Source organism: Lotus japonicus, chromosome 3 (genome assembly GCF_012489685.1).
Source record: "Lotus japonicus ecotype B-129 chromosome 3, LjGifu_v1.2".
NCBI lineage: Eukaryota > Viridiplantae > Streptophyta > Magnoliopsida > Fabales > Fabaceae > Lotus > Lotus japonicus.
This window is the reverse complement of record NC_080043.1, coordinates 87,748,593-87,769,017: the sequence shown is the minus strand read 5'-3', so window position 1 is coordinate 87,769,017 and position 20,425 is coordinate 87,748,593. Positions and strand designations below refer to the sequence as shown.

The 20,425-nt window shown below is 37.7% G+C and overlaps 2 protein-coding genes across 4 annotated transcripts; both read left to right on the top strand.

Annotated features, from left to right (window-relative positions):
- Window positions 1–336: 336 nt before the first annotated feature.
- Window positions 337–16,298, top strand: LOC130746996 (histone-lysine N-methyltransferase ATXR3-like). Of its 3 annotated transcripts, none has more exons than XM_057599803.1 (20): window positions 337–553; window positions 718–3,058; window positions 3,194–3,250; window positions 4,223–5,386; window positions 6,865–7,223; window positions 7,308–7,841; window positions 7,950–8,050; window positions 8,394–9,423; window positions 9,601–9,672; window positions 10,308–10,418; window positions 10,519–10,619; window positions 11,032–11,131; window positions 11,227–11,322; window positions 13,372–13,539; window positions 13,632–13,757; window positions 13,850–13,903; window positions 14,747–14,994; window positions 15,082–15,190; window positions 15,298–15,600; window positions 15,839–16,298. In XM_057599803.1, exons 2-20 carry the CDS (start codon window positions 787–789, stop codon window positions 16,013–16,015), a joined length of 7,182 nt encoding a protein of 2,393 aa, XP_057455786.1. In that variant the 5' UTR covers window positions 337–553; window positions 718–786; the 3' UTR covers window positions 16,016–16,298. The 3 variants fall into 3 exon arrangements, with proteins under 3 accessions (XP_057455786.1, XP_057455784.1, XP_057455785.1); XM_057599801.1 differs by having other exon boundaries at window positions 6,862–7,223; XM_057599802.1 differs by having other exon boundaries at window positions 337–633; window positions 6,862–7,223.
- Window positions 16,299–18,817: 2,519 nt separating this feature from the next.
- On the top strand, window positions 18,818–20,087 carry LOC130742942 (protein VASCULATURE COMPLEXITY AND CONNECTIVITY-like). Its single transcript, XM_057595050.1, has 3 exons — window positions 18,818–19,144; window positions 19,256–19,461; window positions 19,694–20,087. The coding sequence occupies exons 1-3, from the start codon at window positions 19,046–19,048 to the stop codon at window positions 19,869–19,871; spliced, it is 483 nt and encodes a 160-aa protein (XP_057451033.1). The 5' UTR covers window positions 18,818–19,045; the 3' UTR covers window positions 19,872–20,087.
- Window positions 20,088–20,425: the final 338 nt, after the last annotated feature.

Here is a 20,425-nt window from a genome sequence, read left to right as displayed (position 1 = left end):
TACTCTCTTGAAATGCTAAGTTGACAGTTAAATAGGAATAAAATATATTTTTTTTAAAAGTGAACAGTTAAATACGAACTGAGGGAGTAATAATATGACTATTACACATCCACTAATTAAACTTAATGACAAATTAATTTTTCCATTGTTAAAAATCTGATTAGGTTGACTTTTTATCTTGTAAGTCCATAGAAATTAAATACTTGGATTGGATGCATCAAGTGAAAAATAGCTGCTATACGAAGGTTTCTTCATTCCTTCAAGCCAGAACTCATAAACACCAAGATATATATATATATATATATATATATATATATATATATATATAACAACAGCACAGAGAGGTAGCAAACGCCAGAAACACACACAGATTTTTTTCTTTACTCTTCTTTCTTTCTATCGATTCGTCAAAACAGAGTCTCTGAAACTCACCAAAAACCGCCACAGTTCCCTTCACAATTCTCGATCCGTGTTTCCTCCACCTTCTTCCGATTCGCACCGTCTTCGATTTTTCTCCGATCCGTGGTTTTCTCATTCCACGTTTGTTTTCTCGGTATTTTTCTTCTCCTCTTCGTTAACGGAGGCGCGAACTTCGCTTTGCGCGTGTTTTTCACTTTCGCGAATTTCTTGGAGGTTGCTCGTGTTTCGATTAAACCCTACATTTTCTTTGGTTTTGTGATAATTTTGTTCACTTGTTTGTGGATTTTTGGAATTTAGGGTTTGGAGTTGGTGCAGCATGAGCATTGATAGCCCCGGTGAAGGGTAGGACTTGAGTTTCGAGGTTTCATGGTGCCATCACCCATGGGCGATGGAGGAGTGGCGTGTTTGCCCTTGCAGCAGAAGAAACATGTTAGGGAGAGGTTGTCGAATGCAGCAGTGGAGAATGCGGGGATTAAGAATGGGAGCGGTTTCAGTTCTGAGCTGGTCAAGGGTGCTGGCAAGAAGAAGAAGAAGAAGAAAGTGAAGGTGAAGAGGAAGAAAGTGATACCCGCGGTGAAGAGTGAATTGGCAGTGGACAGAGTGAGCGGCGGCTGGGGCAGCAATGATGTTGCGAGTGGCGGAATAAATGGGCAGAAAGAAGAAGTGGAGGAGGGTGAATTGGGGACTTTGAAATGGCCGGGGAGTGAGGTGGAGAATGGGGAGTTTGTGCCTGAGAAGCCGTGGCCGCTGTTAAAAAGTGAAATTCAGAATCGGGAGATTGTCAGTGAGAGGTGGAAGGAAGGGCAGGTGGAGAAGGGAGAGTTTGTTTCTGAAAAATGGAGAAAGGATGACGTGGAGAATGGGGAGATAGTTGGTGAGAATGGTAGGAAAGGAGGAGCTGAGAAAGGGGAATATGGATGGTGGAGAGATGGTACAAAGGATGGAGTTGAGAAGGGAGAGTTCATTCCAGATAGGTGGCATAGGAGGGACACGGGGAGGGATGATCATGGTTACGCGAGAATCCACAGGCATCAGTCAGGTAGGGACAAAGGATGGAAAAGTGAACGTGAACGTGAACTTACACCGCCTTCAGGGAGATATACAGGTGATGAGTCTTTTAGGAAGAGGGAACTGCATGCAAGTTCAAGTCAGTATGCTAAAAGTGCTCCCAGGTGGGAGAATGGGGGAGAAAGAAATATAAGGATTGGTTCAAAAATTGTGGATGAGGAGAAAAATGAGTACAGCAATGGCAGGACTGATTCACGAGGTTACTCTTCTGGTAGTCGGTTGAAAAGGCATGGTAATGAATCAGATAGCTATGAGCGGAAGCAAAATGGAGATTATGATGGCTTAAAAAGTCGAAGGCTTTCCAATGATGGCTCACGCGATGGTTATCCGGAGCACCATTCTCGACTGTCTGTGGATAGATCTTATAGAAATAGTTCTTCAAGATTATCAATGGACAAGTATTCTTCCAGGCATCATGAATCTTCTTTGCCAACCAGATCAGCTTATGATAAGCATGGATGCAGCCATGGTCAATCGGAGCGGTCCCCTCGTGATCGAACCAGGTATTCCGATCATAAAGATCGCATGCAAGTGCGTCAATCACACTATGACCATGAGAAATCTCCATATAGCCGTGAGAAATCTCCACGTGTTCGTGAAAGATCTCCACGTGTTCGTGAAAGATCTCCACGTGTTCGTGAAAGATCCTCGTGCGATAAGAATCGGGATAGAAGTCGTCACCATGATCATAAATTGAGAAGTCCTACTCATGCTAAGGGTTCCCCACAAGATCGAGTTCTACACCATGATCACAGGGACCGAACTCCAAATTCAATGGAGCGATCCCCACTTGATCGGATTAGACAAATTATTCATCAAGAAACAAGTAGTAAAACCTTATCAAGTGAAAACAATAACTCACAATATAGCTGTAAGAATCATGAAGACAAGAACATCCAAAAGGAGTCAAATCTTTCAGATATAGAATCTCAAGGTAAAAGAAATGTGCATGAGGCCTACAGGTCTATTAAGAAAGGTGTCTGCAATGAACCTGAAAAGGAACAACAGTCCTGCAGCCCCACTGTAAGCTACAAGGGCTCTCCTAGCTTGCAGCCATCTCCTGAGGAGCTGTCTTCTATGGAAGAAGATATGGACATATGTAATACCCCACCACATGTTCCTGTTGTGGCAGATTCATCATCTGGGAAATGGTTTTACCTTGACTATGGCGGTGCAGAACATGGACCTTCTACATTATCTGAAATAAAGGTCCTTGTTGATGATGGTGTACTAATGTCAGATCATTTTATTAAGCACATGGATAGTAACCGATGGTTAACTGTTGAAAATGCAGCATCACCATTGGCAGCTCAGAATTATCCGACGATTCTGTCTGACACTGTAACCCAGCTGGTAAACCCTCCAGAAGCTCCTGGTAATCTTTTGACAGATACTGGAGATATTTTTCAATGTGATCCCGAGAAATATCAGGAAATGCCAGCTCCTTTGCTGCAGGCAACGATATGCCCTGATGACGAACTGTTGGAGGACCTCCACATTGATGAAAGGGTTGGAGTTCTGTTAGAGGGTTATGATGTCATTCCTGGAAGGGAGCTTGAGGCAATTAAAGGTGTTTTATCCTATCAATAATATTTGTCCGAATTTCTTTTACAAAATATAAAATAGTTTTTTTTACCAATCTGTAAATTTCTCCCTATTTGCTGCAATATCTCTTTCTGAACTTGTTTATTTTATTGTCTCGTAGGAGCTTTGCAAATGAATTTTGATTATACAAAAGGGGAGGGATTGGAAGACTACGAAGGTACGTATCACGGAATTTCTGGGGCATTACTCGTTCATATCTATATATTAATGACAGGTGTCATATTCCACTTTTACCTCTGATTTGAAGGATTACATGGCGTTATACTGTTATCTAACTCATAAGATTGCGCTTCTCTCTCTCTTTATATCTCCATCTATATATATATATATTTGGTTTTTTGGCTCACATAGTAGGAAAAGGTTTTGATTTTTATTTTTTACCATTTTGGTTTTGTTAGTTCATTTGTGCCAAATGTTGATTTTTTTAAGAAGTAATCCTTATTCCTTATCATTGTCTTGACTTGATTAACAGAAGGTAGCTTGTAATAGTATCTAATATTTTATTGTTTTCACACGCCAACATGTTGACATTTTTACCCCTTGACACTGAGAAAAATTTGAAACTTGTATATATGCGTCAAGTCAAATAGGCGCGCACTGTAATTTGGAAGTGTATATATATGCATACATAGATGCAGGTGGAGTTGATATCTGTTATGAAAATTGTTTTTTGATAGTCTATGTAACATTTTGGCGGTCATTTCTAGTGTATATGTTTGCAAATATTGGTTTTGACTCCATTATCTTCTTGTACTGCATGTCTGAGTTTTGTATCTCTAGGGCATTATACTCAGTCACGTATGGACTATGGTGGTTAGTGTGACATTGCAGCTTTACAAGTGATATGGTGTTAGTATGTACTTTTGGATGTGTTTATACATTGCAAGTGGATTAGATGCATCAAATAACATGTTTTTAACTCATATATTAAAAACAAATTCATTTTGATGTGCACTGGTGAGGACTTAAAATGGTGATTTCATTAATCTTTCATGCACTCAAAATTAATTTATGCATTGATGCGTTCATTTTATCTAGAGAAGGTAACAAAGCAAACAGATATGCAGACTATGCACCTAGAAGTAGAAGTTTGTGTTCCATGATAAGTATTCTTGTGTTTTTTCTCCAGGTTTTCCTTGTTATGATACTTGCTTGAGCATGGAACTTGATTCAAGAATTGATTTTGCCTCAAGAGACTATGAGTCTCAGCTAAGTACGCCTCCAGACAACGATAATGGATTTACCCTCAGTGTCCCTGATGACTTGTTTTCATCTCGATGGTCTTGCAAAGGTGGTGACTGGAAGAGGAGTGATGATGCCCAAGATAGATGTAGTAAGAAGAAACTTGTCCTAAATGATGGGTTTCCATTATGCCAAATGCCCAAGTCTGGGTGTGAAGATCCACGTTGGCCTCGGAAAGATGACTTGTATTATCCTTCTCACAGCAGGATGCTTGATCTTCATCCTTGGGCTTTTTGCACTGATGAGAGGGTTGATTGCAGCAGTGCTGTAAGCAAACCAGTTCAAGGTAAGCTTACTTTTGTAAGAGGAGTAAAAGGAAATGTTCTTTCAGTGGTCAGGATAAATGAACGAGTAATCAAGGATCAGGGATCATTGGACTGTGAGCCACGCCAAAAGAGCCGTGGCAATGATAGATATCATTCAAGGTCAACTTGGCCTTTGTCTTCAGCCAGTGATAGCAAGCGATCATCAACTGAAGAAGATTATCAGTCAAAAGCTGTTAATGATCAAGGTTCTCAAAGCTCCTGCAGGAGCATTGAATTTATTACTACTGGTAAAGACCATCTTTGTAATGTCCATGCCTTACAGTTAAGTTTGGGTGACTGGTACTATCTTGATGGTTTGGGGCACGAAAGAGGGCCTTCATCATTTTCAGAGCTACAGTGTTTAGTAGACCAAGGAATTATAAAAAAGTATAGCAGTGTGTTCAGAAAATTTGATAAAATCTGGGTTCCTGTTACCTCTACCAGAGAAACCTATGATGTCAGTTTCATGAGCCACCAAGAAAGCAGTTCAGCGTCTGGTGAATGCTCTGGACATCAATCATTGCAAACACAAGGTGTTTCATTTGGTGAACCTCAATCAAAGTCAAGTTTGTTTAACAGATTACACCCTCAGTTTGTTGGTTATACTCGTGGGAAACTACATGAGTTAGTAATGAAATCATATAAGAGCCGGGAATTTGCTGCAGTTATAAATGAGGTTTTAGATCCGTGGATCAATGCAAGACAAACAAAGAAAGAAATTGAGAAACAAATACATTGGAACTCAGGTAACTTTGTTTTAGTAAATTTACAGCTATCCTGGTGTATGGTTCAACCAGCTGAGAAACTTATATTGCCATGCATTGTGCTTCTTTTACCTTGACTTATTTCAAACTTTTAAAGAACCTCTGTTGTTGTAAGCGTGTATGATACCAAAAGTTTGTTTGCTGATACATGTAATATATTATTATACTACTTCATTTAACAGTCTACTCACCAGCTGAATTGATGCATGGACACTCTTACATGGTTTCTGTAACCTTACTGGATAGTTAGGTTGATAGAGGTTGTTATTATTAGTAACTAACTAACCTAAAGTATGAATGGGTTAGTCAGTTAGCTAGGAAGTAAGTAGATTATGAAAAGGGAAAGGGGTCTCATGTGAGGAATCCAAAGTTTTGATATTGCGAACTCTAGGGAGCGAGCTGGTTCTCTCGAAAAACTAGTTGCTGTAGTTCCTTCTTGGCACTGCCCGGTTGGGATTCAGGGACTTTTCATCAGTAATTAAATTCTACACTTCTATTCTGATCCAGTTTCTTTCAATTGGTATCAAAGCTCCATCCAGGAGTTGTGGGGCATTGAGTCTTGAAGAAATTGGAAATGAGACATCATGTTTCAAGAGGGAACTGAAGAGGGAAAGCAAAGTGGTACAAAGCTTTGAAGGAGAAGATGCTTATGGGTGGTTGATCAAGGTAGAGCAGTTTTTTGAAGCTATGTAAGTAATAGAGAAGGAGAAGCTATCATGGGTTTGGATGGCAATGAGAGGGAGTGCTCTCAGTTGGTGGTACTGCTGGAGAAGTATTAGAAGTAGAATGGGAGAGTTATTGAGAGAGAGAGATTAAGTCTGAGCAATTGTTATTGTATTGCTTGAATGGTTCACATCATGATTCATATATATAAGCTCATCATGAGCTGAAACTAACAGTAAGATAAAACAAACTAACCGACTATTAGTTCTAACTAACTAACTAACTAATTACATCAGGGTACTATCCTGTGTGCTCAGACTTGACCTCACTTTTAGAATTTTTGTGTACCCGGAACTGTATTTATGAAATCTAGTTTTATTTTGACTAGCAACATCTTGATAATGGTATGCTGGTAATTTTTGACTGTGATTAACTATGTGTTTCGGAGAATTGCTGTTCTTTGCACATGTATGCAGGTCAATATGCTGTGTTGAGGGTCTTGTAATCAACTTTTTGTATATGCTGGTGTAATTTATGTCTATGCTTTATCTTATGACTTGTAAACTTTGGGCTTGGGAAATGTGGAACTAATTTATCTCCCATTCTCCCTTTATCCTTGTGTAGTATAGAACTAAAAGTTTAGTCACTGGTTAGCCAATTTATTCCCCTGTAGCCAATTTTTCTGCTCTATTGTCATTCACTTATAAGACAATCCCAGCATTCAAAAAGTTTTCATTCAAGATGACTCCTGAGTCCTGATGAATTTTTATTGTGTTGGGTTATATTTATTTTAGAAGGTGATGCATTTGCTTCCAAAAGAGCAAGGTTGCTGGTAGATGATCATGCCAGTGAAGAAGATGTTGTAGATGCTGAGACAGATGAGTTCACATTTGAGGATCTATGTGGTGATGCTGCTTTCTCAAGCGAAGTAAGTGGCAATACCGTTTCTGAGGTTGGAAGCTGGGGATTATTGGATGGTCATCTATTGGCACGAGTCTTACACTTTCTGAGGTCTGATTTGAAGTCCCTTGTCTTTGTATCAATGACTTGCAAGAATTGGAGAGAGTCTGTAAGATTTTACAAAGAAGTCTCAAGAAGCATTGATTTGTCATCCCTTGGCTATTCCTGCACTGATTCCATAGTGTGGAACATTGTGGTAGGTTTGGCATATATTTTGCCTTTTAAAATTGTCAGGAATGTTTCCTTGTCTTTCTCATATAATCTGATTATTTCCTTGCAGAATGCTTATGAGAAAGACAAGATCAAATCTATGATTCTGACGGGGTGCACCAATATCACTGCTGGAATGCTGGAGAAAATTCTTCTTTCATTTCCTGGTTTATCTACAGTATACATTAGAGGGTGCAGCCAGTTTGAAGAGCTGACTCCTAAATTTACCAAAGTGAAATGGATTCAGAGCCGAAGTTCTTGTATAAGACAAATTGCAGAAGAGCCACATGAAATCAGTAGCCTTAAACAGATTACTGTTCTCAAAACTAGTAGTTTAGGTATTAGGGATGATTTTGGTGAGCTGAAGAATTATCTTGATAGTGTTGATAAGAGGGACATGAAGCAATTATTCCGTCGAAACTTATACAAGAGGTCCAAATTATATGATGCTAGAAAGTCCTCCTCCATTCTATCTAGGGATGCTCGCACAAGACGATGGTCAATTAAGAAGTCTGATTGTGGTTACAAGAGGATGGAGGAATTTCTTGCTTCAAGACTGAGGGAAATTATGAAGGCCAATTCCTGTGACTTTTTTGTGTCCAAGGTACATCAGTAATTCTGCAATAAGTTCTTTTCTAGTAACTACGTCAGAAGTGGTTATATACTTATATTATTCATGGTTTCTTATGTTTTATTACTTCTCTGCCTATAGGTTGCTGAAATTGAGGCTAAAATGAAAACCGGTTATTACAGTGGGTATGGTTTGAGCTCTGTCAAGGAGGACATCAGTAGAATGTGCCGCGATGCAATAAAGTAGGTTTATGTTTTCTGTTCCCCCTTTTTCCTTTCTGTAAGGAGATTTTTCTGGTCATTTCTTTTATGATTCTTTTGTTATTTTTTGCGTGCATGTGTGCTGTTTGTGCATGCGTGTTTGCTGACAAGATTATGAAAGGTCATCAATGATTTGTTTTGAGGGCTTATTTGCATTTTAGTTATTGTGCGTCCTCATATTTTTTATGAAAATTTATAATATATGTTGTTGTGGCTGGATGCCTGTTTATTGATTTGTTCATTCAGCACATGTTTCTTGGGTCATCTAAAGTGTGGTTTTTGCCCTTATTTAATTATAATGTATTTATACGCTTATTTCTTACAGAGCAAAGAATCGGGGTAATGCTAGTGATATGAATCACATTATCACATTATTTATTCAGCTTGCAGCACGATTGGAGGAGAGCTCTAAATATGTGGGTGGCAGAGATGCACTGTTCAAGTTATGGAAAAAGGACTCACCATCAGCATTATGTTCTAATTCTTCTAAGTACAAGAAGAATAGATTGGTAACTGAGAGGAAGTATGGGAGTAATGGCACACTTGGTGATTTGGCTAATGGAGAATATGCTTCTGATAGAGAAATTAGGAGGCGTTTATCAAAATTGAATAAGAAATCCATGGACTCAGAGAGTGAGACATCTGATGACCTTTATATATCTTCTGAAGATGATGGTGGTACTACAACCTCCGATGCTGAAAGTGACCAACAAACCCATTCAGAAAGTCAAATTGGGGAGTCCAGAGGAGATGGATGCTTCACTCCTGATGATAAGTTGGATTTCATATCTGATGAGCGGGAATGGGGAGCTCGCATGACAAAAGCTAGTCTGGTTCCTCCTGTAACTCGGAAATATGATGCCATTGATCAATATATCGTTGTAGCTGATGAAGAGGATGTGCGAAGGAAGATGCAGGTTTCATTACCGGATGACTATGCAGAGAAGTTGAGTGCACAAAAGAATGGTGTTGAGGAGTCTGATATGGAACTGCCTGAAGTGAAAGATTACAAACCTAGAAAACAGCTTGGAAATGAAGTCATTGAGCAAGAAGTTTATGGAATTGATCCCTATACACACAATCTCTTGCTTGATTCTATGCCAGAGGAGTTAGATTGGTCTCTACAAGAGAAGCATTTATTTATAGAAGACATGCTCCTTCGGACATTGAATGAGCAAGTTAGGCATTTTACTGGAACTGGAAGCACCCCAATGAGCTACACTTTGAAGCCTGTTGTTGAAGAAATTGAAAGATGTGCAAAGGAGCACTGTGATGCTAGAATGGTGAAAATGTGCCAAGGTATCTTAAAAGGCATAGACCGTCGTCCCGATGACAAATATGTAGCTTATAGAAAGGTAAATGCTCTTGATGCATGCTTACATATATATAGATACATGTATAACTACAATTTGATAGTTGTCTTCCACTGGTTTTCTTTGTTCAAGGTGTTATCTTCTCAGTATATCTTCTTGTTTGAAGTTTGAACTGTTATTTTTCCCTGCCCTTTAACTGTATCAATGTGGACCATGCAGGGACTTGGTGTTGTTTGCAACAAGGAAGAAGGGTTTAATGAAGATGATTTTATTGTAGAGTTTCTGGGAGAGGTATGACTTTATATGAATGAATATATGTATATATGACTATATGTACGTATAGTCGTGATATTTAGTCTACATAGCTTCATTCATGATTCTTAAATCTTAATGTGCCAACTATACATGCTTACTTAACAGGTCTCCTGTATAATATCAAGTATCTACCCAGTAGTGTATGTACTAGCAAAATTGTGTGCACATGGTTGTTTCATATTCTTCATCATGATCAAACTATATATGATTGATTTTCTGCATATCAAGACATTCTTGAGTTGCTAGATTTGAAGTTGAGGCATGAAGTATGAAATGATTAGTTTTCTGGTGTTTCCCTATTACAATGGAGTCTTCACCTTTATTCTTGTTTGCTTTAAGAAATTTTTTATCGTCCTGTTTTCTAGTTTTCGTCAGGGATCTGAACTAAATCTGGCTTTTCCAGCTAATGTTTTGAACAGAATGTCTCAAGGACAATATATGCTTGTATGAGGTATTTGTTTGTTTGAGTTGATGTACTATCATGGTTTAGTGTATGCTCTTTACATAAAAAGCTATCTTGTTGAGAAACCTAGTCTATGCCTGTATGGTTTTGTGATGGCTAGGCATTATTGTTTTCCTTGAATTGTCATTTTTTTTTAACTTTGTATTAGGTATATCCTGTGTGGAAGTGGTTTGAGAAACAAGATGGGATTCGATCTCTGCAAAAAAATAGCAAAGATCCAGCACCAGAGTTCTATAACATCTACCTTGAGAGGCCAAAGGTGCCTGTCGCTTCAGAATAGAATTTTTATTGTTTTAACTTGATATAGTTTTCCGATCTTTCAGCTTCTGTACTGATTTAGTCTTCAATTTGCATTACAGGGTGATGCTGATGGATATGACTTAGTTGTTGTTGATGCCATGCATAAGGCTAACTATGCCAGTCGAATATGTCATTCATGCCGACCTAATTGTGAAGCAAAGTAAGTTGCTTTGCCTGTTTGCTGATTTGTTAAGCACTAGATAGTGGTCATGTTTTTCTTCAAATAATTGTTTTCTATTTCAGTGCATTAATTGCTTGCATTTTTTGGGGAGCGACACATGCTTGAATGATTCTGCACACTCATTTACTAGCTGCAATTGTGATAGTTTTTTTTTGTAGACATCATATCATTGTTCTCTGTATAAAAGACATTTGAGCTTTTACCATGCATTGGTCTGTCCCGGCCTCCCTGGGTTCCTTAAAAAACTATAATACCTGTTTAAGCCTCTTTTGATCTGCCTATGGCTTTAGAAGGCTGTAAATAATGTAAATAAAAAGAAACTATCCTTATACCTTTTTGTATGAGATGCAATACAATTTTTAGCTTTTGTCTTTTCCTTTTGTTTTTTCAGAGTTACTGCAGTTGATGGTCATTATCAAATCGGTATTTATAGTGTTCGTAAAATTCAACATGGTGAAGAGATCACTTTTGATTACAATTCTGTTACCGAGGTTTGTCCAGTTGCCTGCCAATTTTTTTCATACCAAACGAAAAATAAGTCTTCTTTACATCTTGGTCTTCTTAATACCTGTTCATCTTACTGCAGAGCAAAGAGGAATATGAAGCATCAGTTTGCTTGTGTGGAAGCCAAGTTTGCCGTGGGAGCTATCTGAATCTGACTGGTGAAGGGGCTTTCCAAAAGGTTTAAACTTGGGAAATCTTTAACTTTAAGATCTGAGAAAAAGTAACAGGAAAAAACAAAGAAAGCACATGTCAAAGTAGACTCCGTATTTGTGTTGGCCTGTTGGGCAATTGTCTGTTGCAAATCAGACACCAACAGATAATCCTAAGCTCCTAGCTGCATTCTACTATCTTTTATTGCTTGTTATTATTATATTATTATGACTAAGACTACAGTAAAATAAATTACAGACTAGGAAGTAGAGATTCACTGCACAGCACAGCACACTAATAAAAATATAGGAATGATATGGCTAGGATATATTACATGAAAATAAGATAAAATTGATAAGTTATTATCAATCAATAGTATATATTATTTAATCCTTCACATAAAGTTATAAATTTATCATAAAACATAAAATATTACGATAAATTGAAAAAAGTCTCATAGTATCTTGATTGTTTTATAGAGTAATGTAGACTATATTAGATTTGTTGAGAATTCAAGTGCGGAGTTGGAGTCCCACATTGGTTAAGTTTGGGTGAGGAGAAGACTTTATAAGAGACGTGACCCATAAACCTAATGCCTTAAGGTTTTGGGTTAAGATGTGGCGTTGATATCTCTTGGTGTCTTGCTCCTCGGCCCATGGGCTCCCCTGTCTCCCCCAACAAGTGGTATCAGAGCCGATGGTTGGTGTAGCCATGGTTACGGACTTACGGCTCCTTGTGTCGAAAGTCTTCCTAGCGGTGTGGCTAGGTGGCGGGTTCCGTTGACGCGGTGAAGCGAACGGCGGTGCAAGAGTGGATAAGCTTCCGCGGAGGGGGGCCATGATAATGTGGAGGTGACTCGCACTTGAGGGGTAGATTGTTGAGAATTCAAGTGCGGAGTTGGAGTCTCACATTGGTTAAGTTTGGGTGAGGAGAAAACTTTATAAGAGATGTGACCCATAAACCTAATGCCTTAAGGTTTTGGGTTAAGATGTGGCGTTGATATCTCTTGGTGTCTTGCTCCTCAGCCCATGGGCTCCCCTGTCTCCCCCAACAAGATTATCTCTTAGAATTGGTTTGTATTTCCTTAATTTTCATGGTTTGTTTCCTTACTTAATTTAATCAGCATTAGGAGTCTAGTTAGTATTAGTATAAGTAAGGGTTACCGCTTTGGTTTTTGTAACTTAATAAAAGACATCCCATATAACTTAAATAACCCTTTAATTTCAACAATATAAATAAATATTACTGCCATTTGTACTCTTTTCTTGATTCACTATCCTTTTATAGTTGCTCTTTGTGTTTTCTCTTTTTATCATTTACTTTATCATTTTTTATTATATTTTTATTATTTTATTATATATGGGAATAAGATTGAAAAATTAAAATGAGTCCTAAAGGCATTTGGTTGTACGTATGCGTTACACACATATATTTGCTAAATTTAACCATATATCCTTGTAAATGATTGTATGGTGTTGGTATCCTTTATTGTAGGCATGGTTCTTAGTAGAAAATGCAAAAAGTCTTGAAGTCTGATAGAGTTAAACTTAGATCACCTAATAATAAGGTGTACCGTGTACCATAGAAGATACAAGAAATTATGAGATAATGGGTCTGGGCCTGTTAAGCAGGTGACCAAGAGTTAGTTGTTAGTTCAGGCCTGAATTAATAGGCCATTGTAACCGTTAGTTAGTCAGCTTGTAAATGTTTGTTAGTTAGCATTCCTACAAAAATAATGAAGAGGTAGTTAGGGAGATTATTCTGGAATTATTCTGGAATTGGGTCAGATTGTGGAGAGACTAGCCTCTCAAATGTTAGAATTGTACACACGCATTCCATTCTTCAATAAGAGAATTACTTTCTCATTTATGTTCCATCTTTCATTTACTTCTATCTGATCCAGTTTCTATCAGAGTTAGTTGAGTAGACATGCTTTCTGTGTTTGGCTGTGTTCTCATATGCATGAAATCATTGCGGAGCCGTCTTGTAAGAAGTGGAACAGTCTTATTATTACAATTTGTTGTTTTGTTTGATCACTTTGGCTATTGACTGGAATATCTTGTCTCTGTCCTCTCAGGTACTGAAGGAGTGGCATGGAATTCTTGATCGTCATTATATGATGCTAGAAGCTTGTGAATTGAACTGTGTTTCTGAAGAGGACTATAATGATCTGGGAAGAGCTGGTTTAGGCAGTTGTTTGCTTGGAGGCCTGCCAGATTGGCTAGTTGCTTATGCAGCTCGCGTTGTATGTGCCTTGTTTCCTCAGTGTTTCATCGATGTTTCTCAGTTGTTGCTGTTATTTTCATTATTTTTGCTGACACTTGTGCTCTGTTGAAGGTGAGATTTGTCAATTTTGAAAGAACAAAACTTCCTGAGGAAATTCTAAAGCATAATTTGGAAGAAAAAAGAAAATATTTTTCAGAGATATGTCATGAAGTTGAGAGGAGTGATGCAGAGGTTCAGGTAGTCTTTCTGTTTCTTTTGCTATGTTTTATTATCAAAAGATTATTTTGAATGACATTTATTTCCTTCTACATGTCTCTTGTGTGTGTCAGGCTGAGGGTGTATACAACCAGAGGCTTCAGAATCTTGCAGTCACCCTAGAAAAGGTGATTGTGCTTCCCACTTTGCTTTGTGTTTTCTATTTTACTATTCTTGCTTTAAGTGAAGGTATAAAGAAATGGCAAATGTCAATTTTTTAGTAAGAATTATTGCCAACAATATGGCCTTGTTAAGACTGTTAAAGACAGCAAGCTGCATGACACATGACAGTTTATAGATGGTAAAAAATTTTAGATCTCATTTTCTTTGCCAAACACACTTCACAATTACGCTCTTGTCTCTTCATGTAATCTGAAGTGGATAGTCATATACAAACAGTACTTTCAGATTTCAATGCAGAACAATATTTTCCACTAAATTTTTCTTTCTGTTATTAAGCACATGGAAGGTGGGCCTGTGCATTTATCCACGCTTCAAGCCCGAAGGGCTCTTGCGTGAGGGGGCGTGTTAGAATATAATATAAATTCATTAAAGTGGGCCCAGATTTCAACAGTTTGCCTCATTCAACTTCTCAGAAGAAGGAATGTGAGAAGGCTGATTATCAACTTGTTTCTTTATTATACCAATGTCAAGTAACCACTTATCCCAAAAGCTTAAGCTGTTGGGTAAGGGCCCACTTTAATGAATTTATATTATATTCTAACACGCCCCCTCACGCAAGAGCCCTTTGGGCTTGAAGCGTGGATAAATGCACAGGCCCACCTTCCATGTGCTTAATAAAATTCCACTTTTTAATTAGAAAGTGAGGGGAGCAAGGATCGAACTCTAGACCTCTCGGTCAACCAGGCTCTGATACCATGTCAAGTAACCACTTATCCCAAAAGCTTAAGCTGTTGGGTAAGGGCCCACTTTAATGAATTTATATTATATTCTAACAAGTGGTATTACAGGTAAGGTATGTTATGAGATGTATCTTTGGCGATCCAAGGAAAGCTCCACCTCCTCTTGAGAGGCTCAATCCTGAAGCAGTTGTTTCCTTCCTCTGGAAAGGAGAGGATTCATTTGTTGGGGAGCTGCTTCAGTGTATGGCTCCTCATGTGGAAGAGTCTACCTTTAATGATCTCAAGTCCCAAGTTTGTGCCCGTGATCCTTCAAGTTCTGGAGATGTTCAAAAAGAACTTCAGAAATCTCTGTTGTGGTAAGTGCTTGCAACTCTAGTTTGTTTTTGTGTTATTTTATCCTGGGAGAACTTATCTTCACATTGTTTCTTTACCCTTTTCTAAAGGTTAAGGGATGAGGTTCGAAATCTTCCTTGTACATACAAATGTCGGCATGATGCTGCTGCTGACTTAATCCATATTTACGCTTTTACCAAGTACTTTCTTAGAATACAGGTATGTTCTACTGTGAATGCCCCTAAGCTTTGTAATATGTTGAAATTTTGCTTCTCTTCCTATCATTTTAATTTTCGATTACAATCTAAAACACTTTTTTCATGCAGGATTATCAAACTTTTACTTCGTCACCTGTCTATATTAGTCCACTTGACTTAGGTCCTAAGTATGCTGACAAATTGGGAGCAGAATTTCAGGAGTATCAGAAGATATATGGTGAAAATTATTGTCTAGGGCAGCTGATTTTTTGGTATAATCAGAGTTATTTGGAGCCAGATTGTATCCTGGCTAGAACCAGGAGGGGTTGCATATCTTTACCAGACATCAGTTCCTTCTATGCCAAGGCTCAGAAGCCTTCACCACATCGTGTTTATGGTCCAAGGACAGTGAGATCCATGCTGACAAGAATGGTTGGTTTATTTGTTTATGTAGTTCTTTTATTTCTAACTCTTTTTTTCTTTTCGTGAAAAATGTCAAATAGGAAATGTTTTACATTTGGTTTAGCTTACGAACAATATGATCTTATCAAATCTGATCTAAGAATATGTTTGATTAGTTTAAGCTAATCATGACTGCTTTTGCTGCTTTGTGCGATTTCTAGTATTTGCTGTTGGTGGCTACTCATTTGTTGCTACCTTGTTTATCCAGGTGAAGCAGCCTCAAAGACCTTGGCCCAAAGACCAGATATGGTCATTCAAAAATTCTCCGAAATTCTTTGGTAGCCCAATGTTAGACGCTGTAATTAATAACTCTCCACTGAACAAGGAGATGGTTCATTGGTTGAAGCACAGACCTGCCATATTCCAGGCCAAGTGGGATCAGTGAAAATTTTGCTTTGGTTTTGACTATTGGGGAAGCTGACAGAGCCTTCCTGGTGAAAACTTTTTTATAGATTAAGGATTAGTTCATCATCCATAACTTCCTACCTCTTTTTAGCGTGGGGAGTCCATAATTATTTATCCCCAAAGCATAATCCCTTGTTCGGCCTTTTCCGTCATTCTTGTGTACAGTTCGTTTCCTTACTTTTGATTTGTAATTCATTTGGTTGTAGGGCATTATCATAACTCTTAATATGAAATGAAATGAAAGTAAAAAGGGTTTATTTCAAGGCATTTCTGTCTTCCTTATCTTGTCTGTTTAGCCTGAGTTAATCTTTCTTATACTGAAACGAGGAGTGCTTAATCTTTCTCATCTTGACTGTAAAATTTCAGGATTTAGGATGATCTAAATCTGTGTGTGAACATTCATGGTGAATGAATTCTGCAGTTAACAAAGCATGAAGATTATTTGGAAATGATGAGTGTCGAGAAAGTTCGCTTCTTATGGCTGGGTTGGATGCTCTCCCAATAAACCTGAGATGACACCATTGTAACGTTTCCATGGAGCTATGTGTTTTTGGCTAAGTGATTGTTGAATTTTTTCCCATTTAATTAAATATAATAAAATTAAAATGAATTGATAGATATCACCTGACTCATTGTACCAAATCAACCACAAACTAGACAAATAATTTCATTTTCGGGAAGTATGAGATTTAAGTAAGTCAATTCTTAAAAAATATCGAATTTAAGTGTTTTTTTTGAAAAGTTCAATTAAATGTCATGTTACTTCAACAAAAATTGAATTGTGATGTGTAAAATATTTCCATTTTTATACTTTCTTTTTTGTTTCAAGGTATCCTACAACCAACAGTCATGAGACTAATCCTTCGAGGCTTTGAGATCACGTTAAGTGGGTAGACCTCTCCCAACAAATACATCTTGCTAACATATTTAATCCCTCAACCGATGGTTTTCACTCAATATATTTCCAAACATCTGTCTAAAATAAGTATTAATTCAAATGGATCCCAACTTATATGATTCAAAATAGGCTTAAATACTGTGGAGGTCCCTGAAATTGTATGACGTACGAAAATAATTCCCTGAAAAATATTTTTCCGATTTCGGATCCCTATAATTTTTTTAATCGAAATAGGTCCCTACCCATGTTACCAGCTTATGCGACTCTATTTTTATATAGTCATCATGTCCACGTGGCTTTTTATATATCCTAGTCATTTTTTTTAACTCCACAACTTATTAAATACTCAAAAATAAAAATCCGAAAATTAAAAAAAATAATAAAAATTAAAAACCCAGAACATTCTTCATCTTCTTCGAACATCTTCATCATCTTCAAACATCTTTCTTATCATCTTCAACATAAAATCCAAAAAAATCCAAAAAATAAAAAACCAATCCCTAACTTCAAAGCCACAAAGCACAACATACCTTCACCCTCACCCTCTCTCCATCTTCTTCATCCCTAATTATTTTCATAAACAACATGAACAACAATAACCATTTATTTGGCATTTAGAAAAGCAAAGGAGAAAGAAAGAAAGAGTGGCGGAAGAGATGGAAAAGAAAAAGCAATGGATGCCTATATCATCATCAATACTACATTATGTACAAATTTGTAGATTTCCACATTAAACTGGAGATAGGTGAATGTATACAGATAAAGCTCATACTTGGTGATTAATACGACGCACTTGATACTGGTTTTAGTGCATTTCGTCCACAACTTGACAGCGTCGTAAGCCCCAAAATGACCTAGGTTTCAGTTTTCTGTTTGTGGCCGTGAAAAGCCACCCATATGGGTTTCACATGTAGCATCGTTAGCAACTGTCCTTGGTTTTCATCCTTACCTCGCTTTTTTTCAGATCTGGATTTTTGGTTTCTCTTACTCTTTTCTCTTTCTCGATCTCTTTCTCTAAGATCTGGGTTTTGGGGGTGGGGGTTCTGGGTTGCGGTGGGTGGCAGTTGCGGTGAGGTGGGTAGGTGGGTTGCGGTGGGGGAGGGTGGGTTGCGGTGAGGTGAGGTGGGTAGGTCGTTTGCGGTCGGAATCGGGGTGGGCATGTGTCGAAAGACCTTGCTCGAGCGGCGCGATTGGGAGGTGGTTGGGCCAAGATGGGACGGCGCGATCTGAAGACTGAGAAGCTTCAGTGGAGGAGAAGATTTCATCTAAAGACTGAAGCTTCAATGGTGAGAAAAAAAAGCGCAGGGAGGGAGAGAAAACGCGTGAATGTTGCAGGGTTATTTTGTTATGTTTTGTGTTAATTGATTTTTTTTATTTTAATTAAATGAGAAAAAGAGGTTCCAATGGGTTTTTGTGTATACAATATATGTTCAGCACCACCACCAAATTTCTGGGTTTTTTAGATAAATGTGATGAATTTTTCTGGGTTTTATTTTTTTAGTTTTTAATTAAATTTTTTAACCCAGAAGCTATTAAAAGATAATTATAAAAGCCACGTGGACATGATGACTGTGTAAAAACAGAGCCACATAGGATGGTAACACTGGTAGAGACCTATTTTGATTAAAAAACAAATTCCAGGGATTTAGAATTGGAATTTTTTTTTTCAAGAACTTATTTTTGTACGTCATACAATTCCAGGTAAACCCTTCAAAATATGACCTAAAAGTCAAAGAGTCAAGAAACTTTACTCTCACGTATTCATATTTAAGTAAATCCCTATAACTATATAAGCGTGCTAGAGTACGGGGGAATGAGCTGGTTTGTACCATGCTTTCCTTCTATCCCTGTCAAAGGAATCCAAGAGTCAAGAAAAAGAAGAGAAAGTAGAAAATAAAGCAAATTTAAAGTGTGTAGCACAGTGTGAACAAAAGAAGCTTTGCTTTGATATTCCACCTCCTACCATTCTCTTTCACTATACTTTTTTAATCATTATATATTGTAATTCCTATATATATACCCCCCACTACATCTATTTCCCTACTGTTGCTGACCTTAGTAACAAGAGAGCCAGAGCAGAGAAAAAACAAAGAATTTCAATTTCTCCTACAAATGGCTAGAGTGGTAGGCATTTTTCTGTGCCTCCTGATTATAATCATGGATGTTGCAGCTGGGATTCTTGCCTTCCAAGCTGAAATAGCACAAAACAAGGTATGCTTGAAGCTGGCACTATTTTTTAGGTGCATTTACTAAATGTGTGTCAGAACAGCTATAGTATACTGAGATCTATGTTAAACTACGATGTTTGTTTTGAACAAACAGGTCAAGCATTTAAGACTGTGGATATTTGAGTGTAGAGAACCAAGTCATCAAGCCTTCATGCTGGGTTTGGGTGCAGCAGTGCTTTTAGGACTAGCCCATGCTATTGCCAATTTGCTAGGTGGCTGCAGTTGCATTTGTTCTCAACAAGAGTTTGAGAAAGCTGCCCCCAGTAGGCAACTCTCAGTGGCTTGCCTTATTTTAACTTGGTAATGTACTTGCATCAGCTTATTTTTCTTGAGAATCAATTCAAACACTCATAAATTATTTAGTGCATGTTTGGATACACGGTGAAAAACCATAGTGAAATCAAAATCACGATATCCAAACATGCACTTGCAAAATCTTCTCCTTGGAATTGACTTTGGCTACAGAATCAACAGTATCAATCGTAGAATCATTTTTTTTTACTTTACTCATTTTGATTGTGTTGTTGATCAGGGTCCTGTTGGCCGTTGGATTGTCCATGCTAGTGATAGGGGCTTTGTCAAACAACAGATCAGACGGTTCCTGTGGTTTATCACACCATCACTTCCTGTCCATTGGTGGGATTTCATGTTTTGTTCATGGCCTATTCTGTGTTGCATATTACGTTTCTGCCACTTCCTCCATGGATTAGTGAGTTAGATAATGATCTTTAACATCATTCCTACTGTAGTGCTTTTGGAATTTGGCTTTTCTAAATGTTGCTTTACAAAATGTGTCTGAGACTTTCATGCTTCTTGTACTTAAAAGGGGAGACATGGAACCTTGTTTTTGGATGATTAAACTACTCTCTCCAGTGACTTGTATCATGGATCATTAATTAACAGAGTTTTAGTTGTTTAAGTATGCATATAGATCTTTCTTTTTACTTGATAGGAAAATTATAGATCTTTTTATCGTTTATTTTATTTATCTTACATTCTTAATCTTAACTAAGTTTTTAATCCAATGGCTACAACTATTGTTGTAGGTGAAATTTATTTTTGGGAAAAAGCTGTTTGTTCTTATGCTTTTCTTTCACTGCAGTGCTAGATTTAGGAGGGTGAACTTGTGAACAATCCTTTTAAGCCATAAACAAATTCACTTCCACTAAATTAAGAACCACCTAACATTAACCTAGGATTCACCTCCACAAGGTGTTCGGAAAATTCTTTAGGAGCAGGACTAGTCCTCACTTATAATTTGACT

Coding starts and splice junctions, on each gene's coding strand:
- LOC130746996 (XM_057599801.1), top strand. CDS start 787: ATGGTGCCATCACCCATGGGCGATGGAGGAGTGGCGTGTTTGCCCTTG. Junction 3,251..4,222: donor GGGATTGGAAGACTACGAAG/GTACGTATCACG, acceptor TTTTTTCTCCAG/GTTTTCCTTGTTATGATACT. Junction 10,419..10,518: donor TCTACCTTGAGAGGCCAAAG/GTGCCTGTCGCT, acceptor TTTGCATTACAG/GGTGATGCTGATGGATATGA.
- LOC130742942 (XM_057595050.1), top strand. CDS start 19,046: ATGGCTAGAGTGGTAGGCATTTTTCTGTGCCTCCTGATTATAATCATG. Junction 19,145..19,255: donor CTGAAATAGCACAAAACAAG/GTATGCTTGAAG, acceptor TTGAACAAACAG/GTCAAGCATTTAAGACTGTG. Junction 19,462..19,693: donor GCTTGCCTTATTTTAACTTG/GTAATGTACTTG, acceptor GTTGTTGATCAG/GGTCCTGTTGGCCGTTGGAT.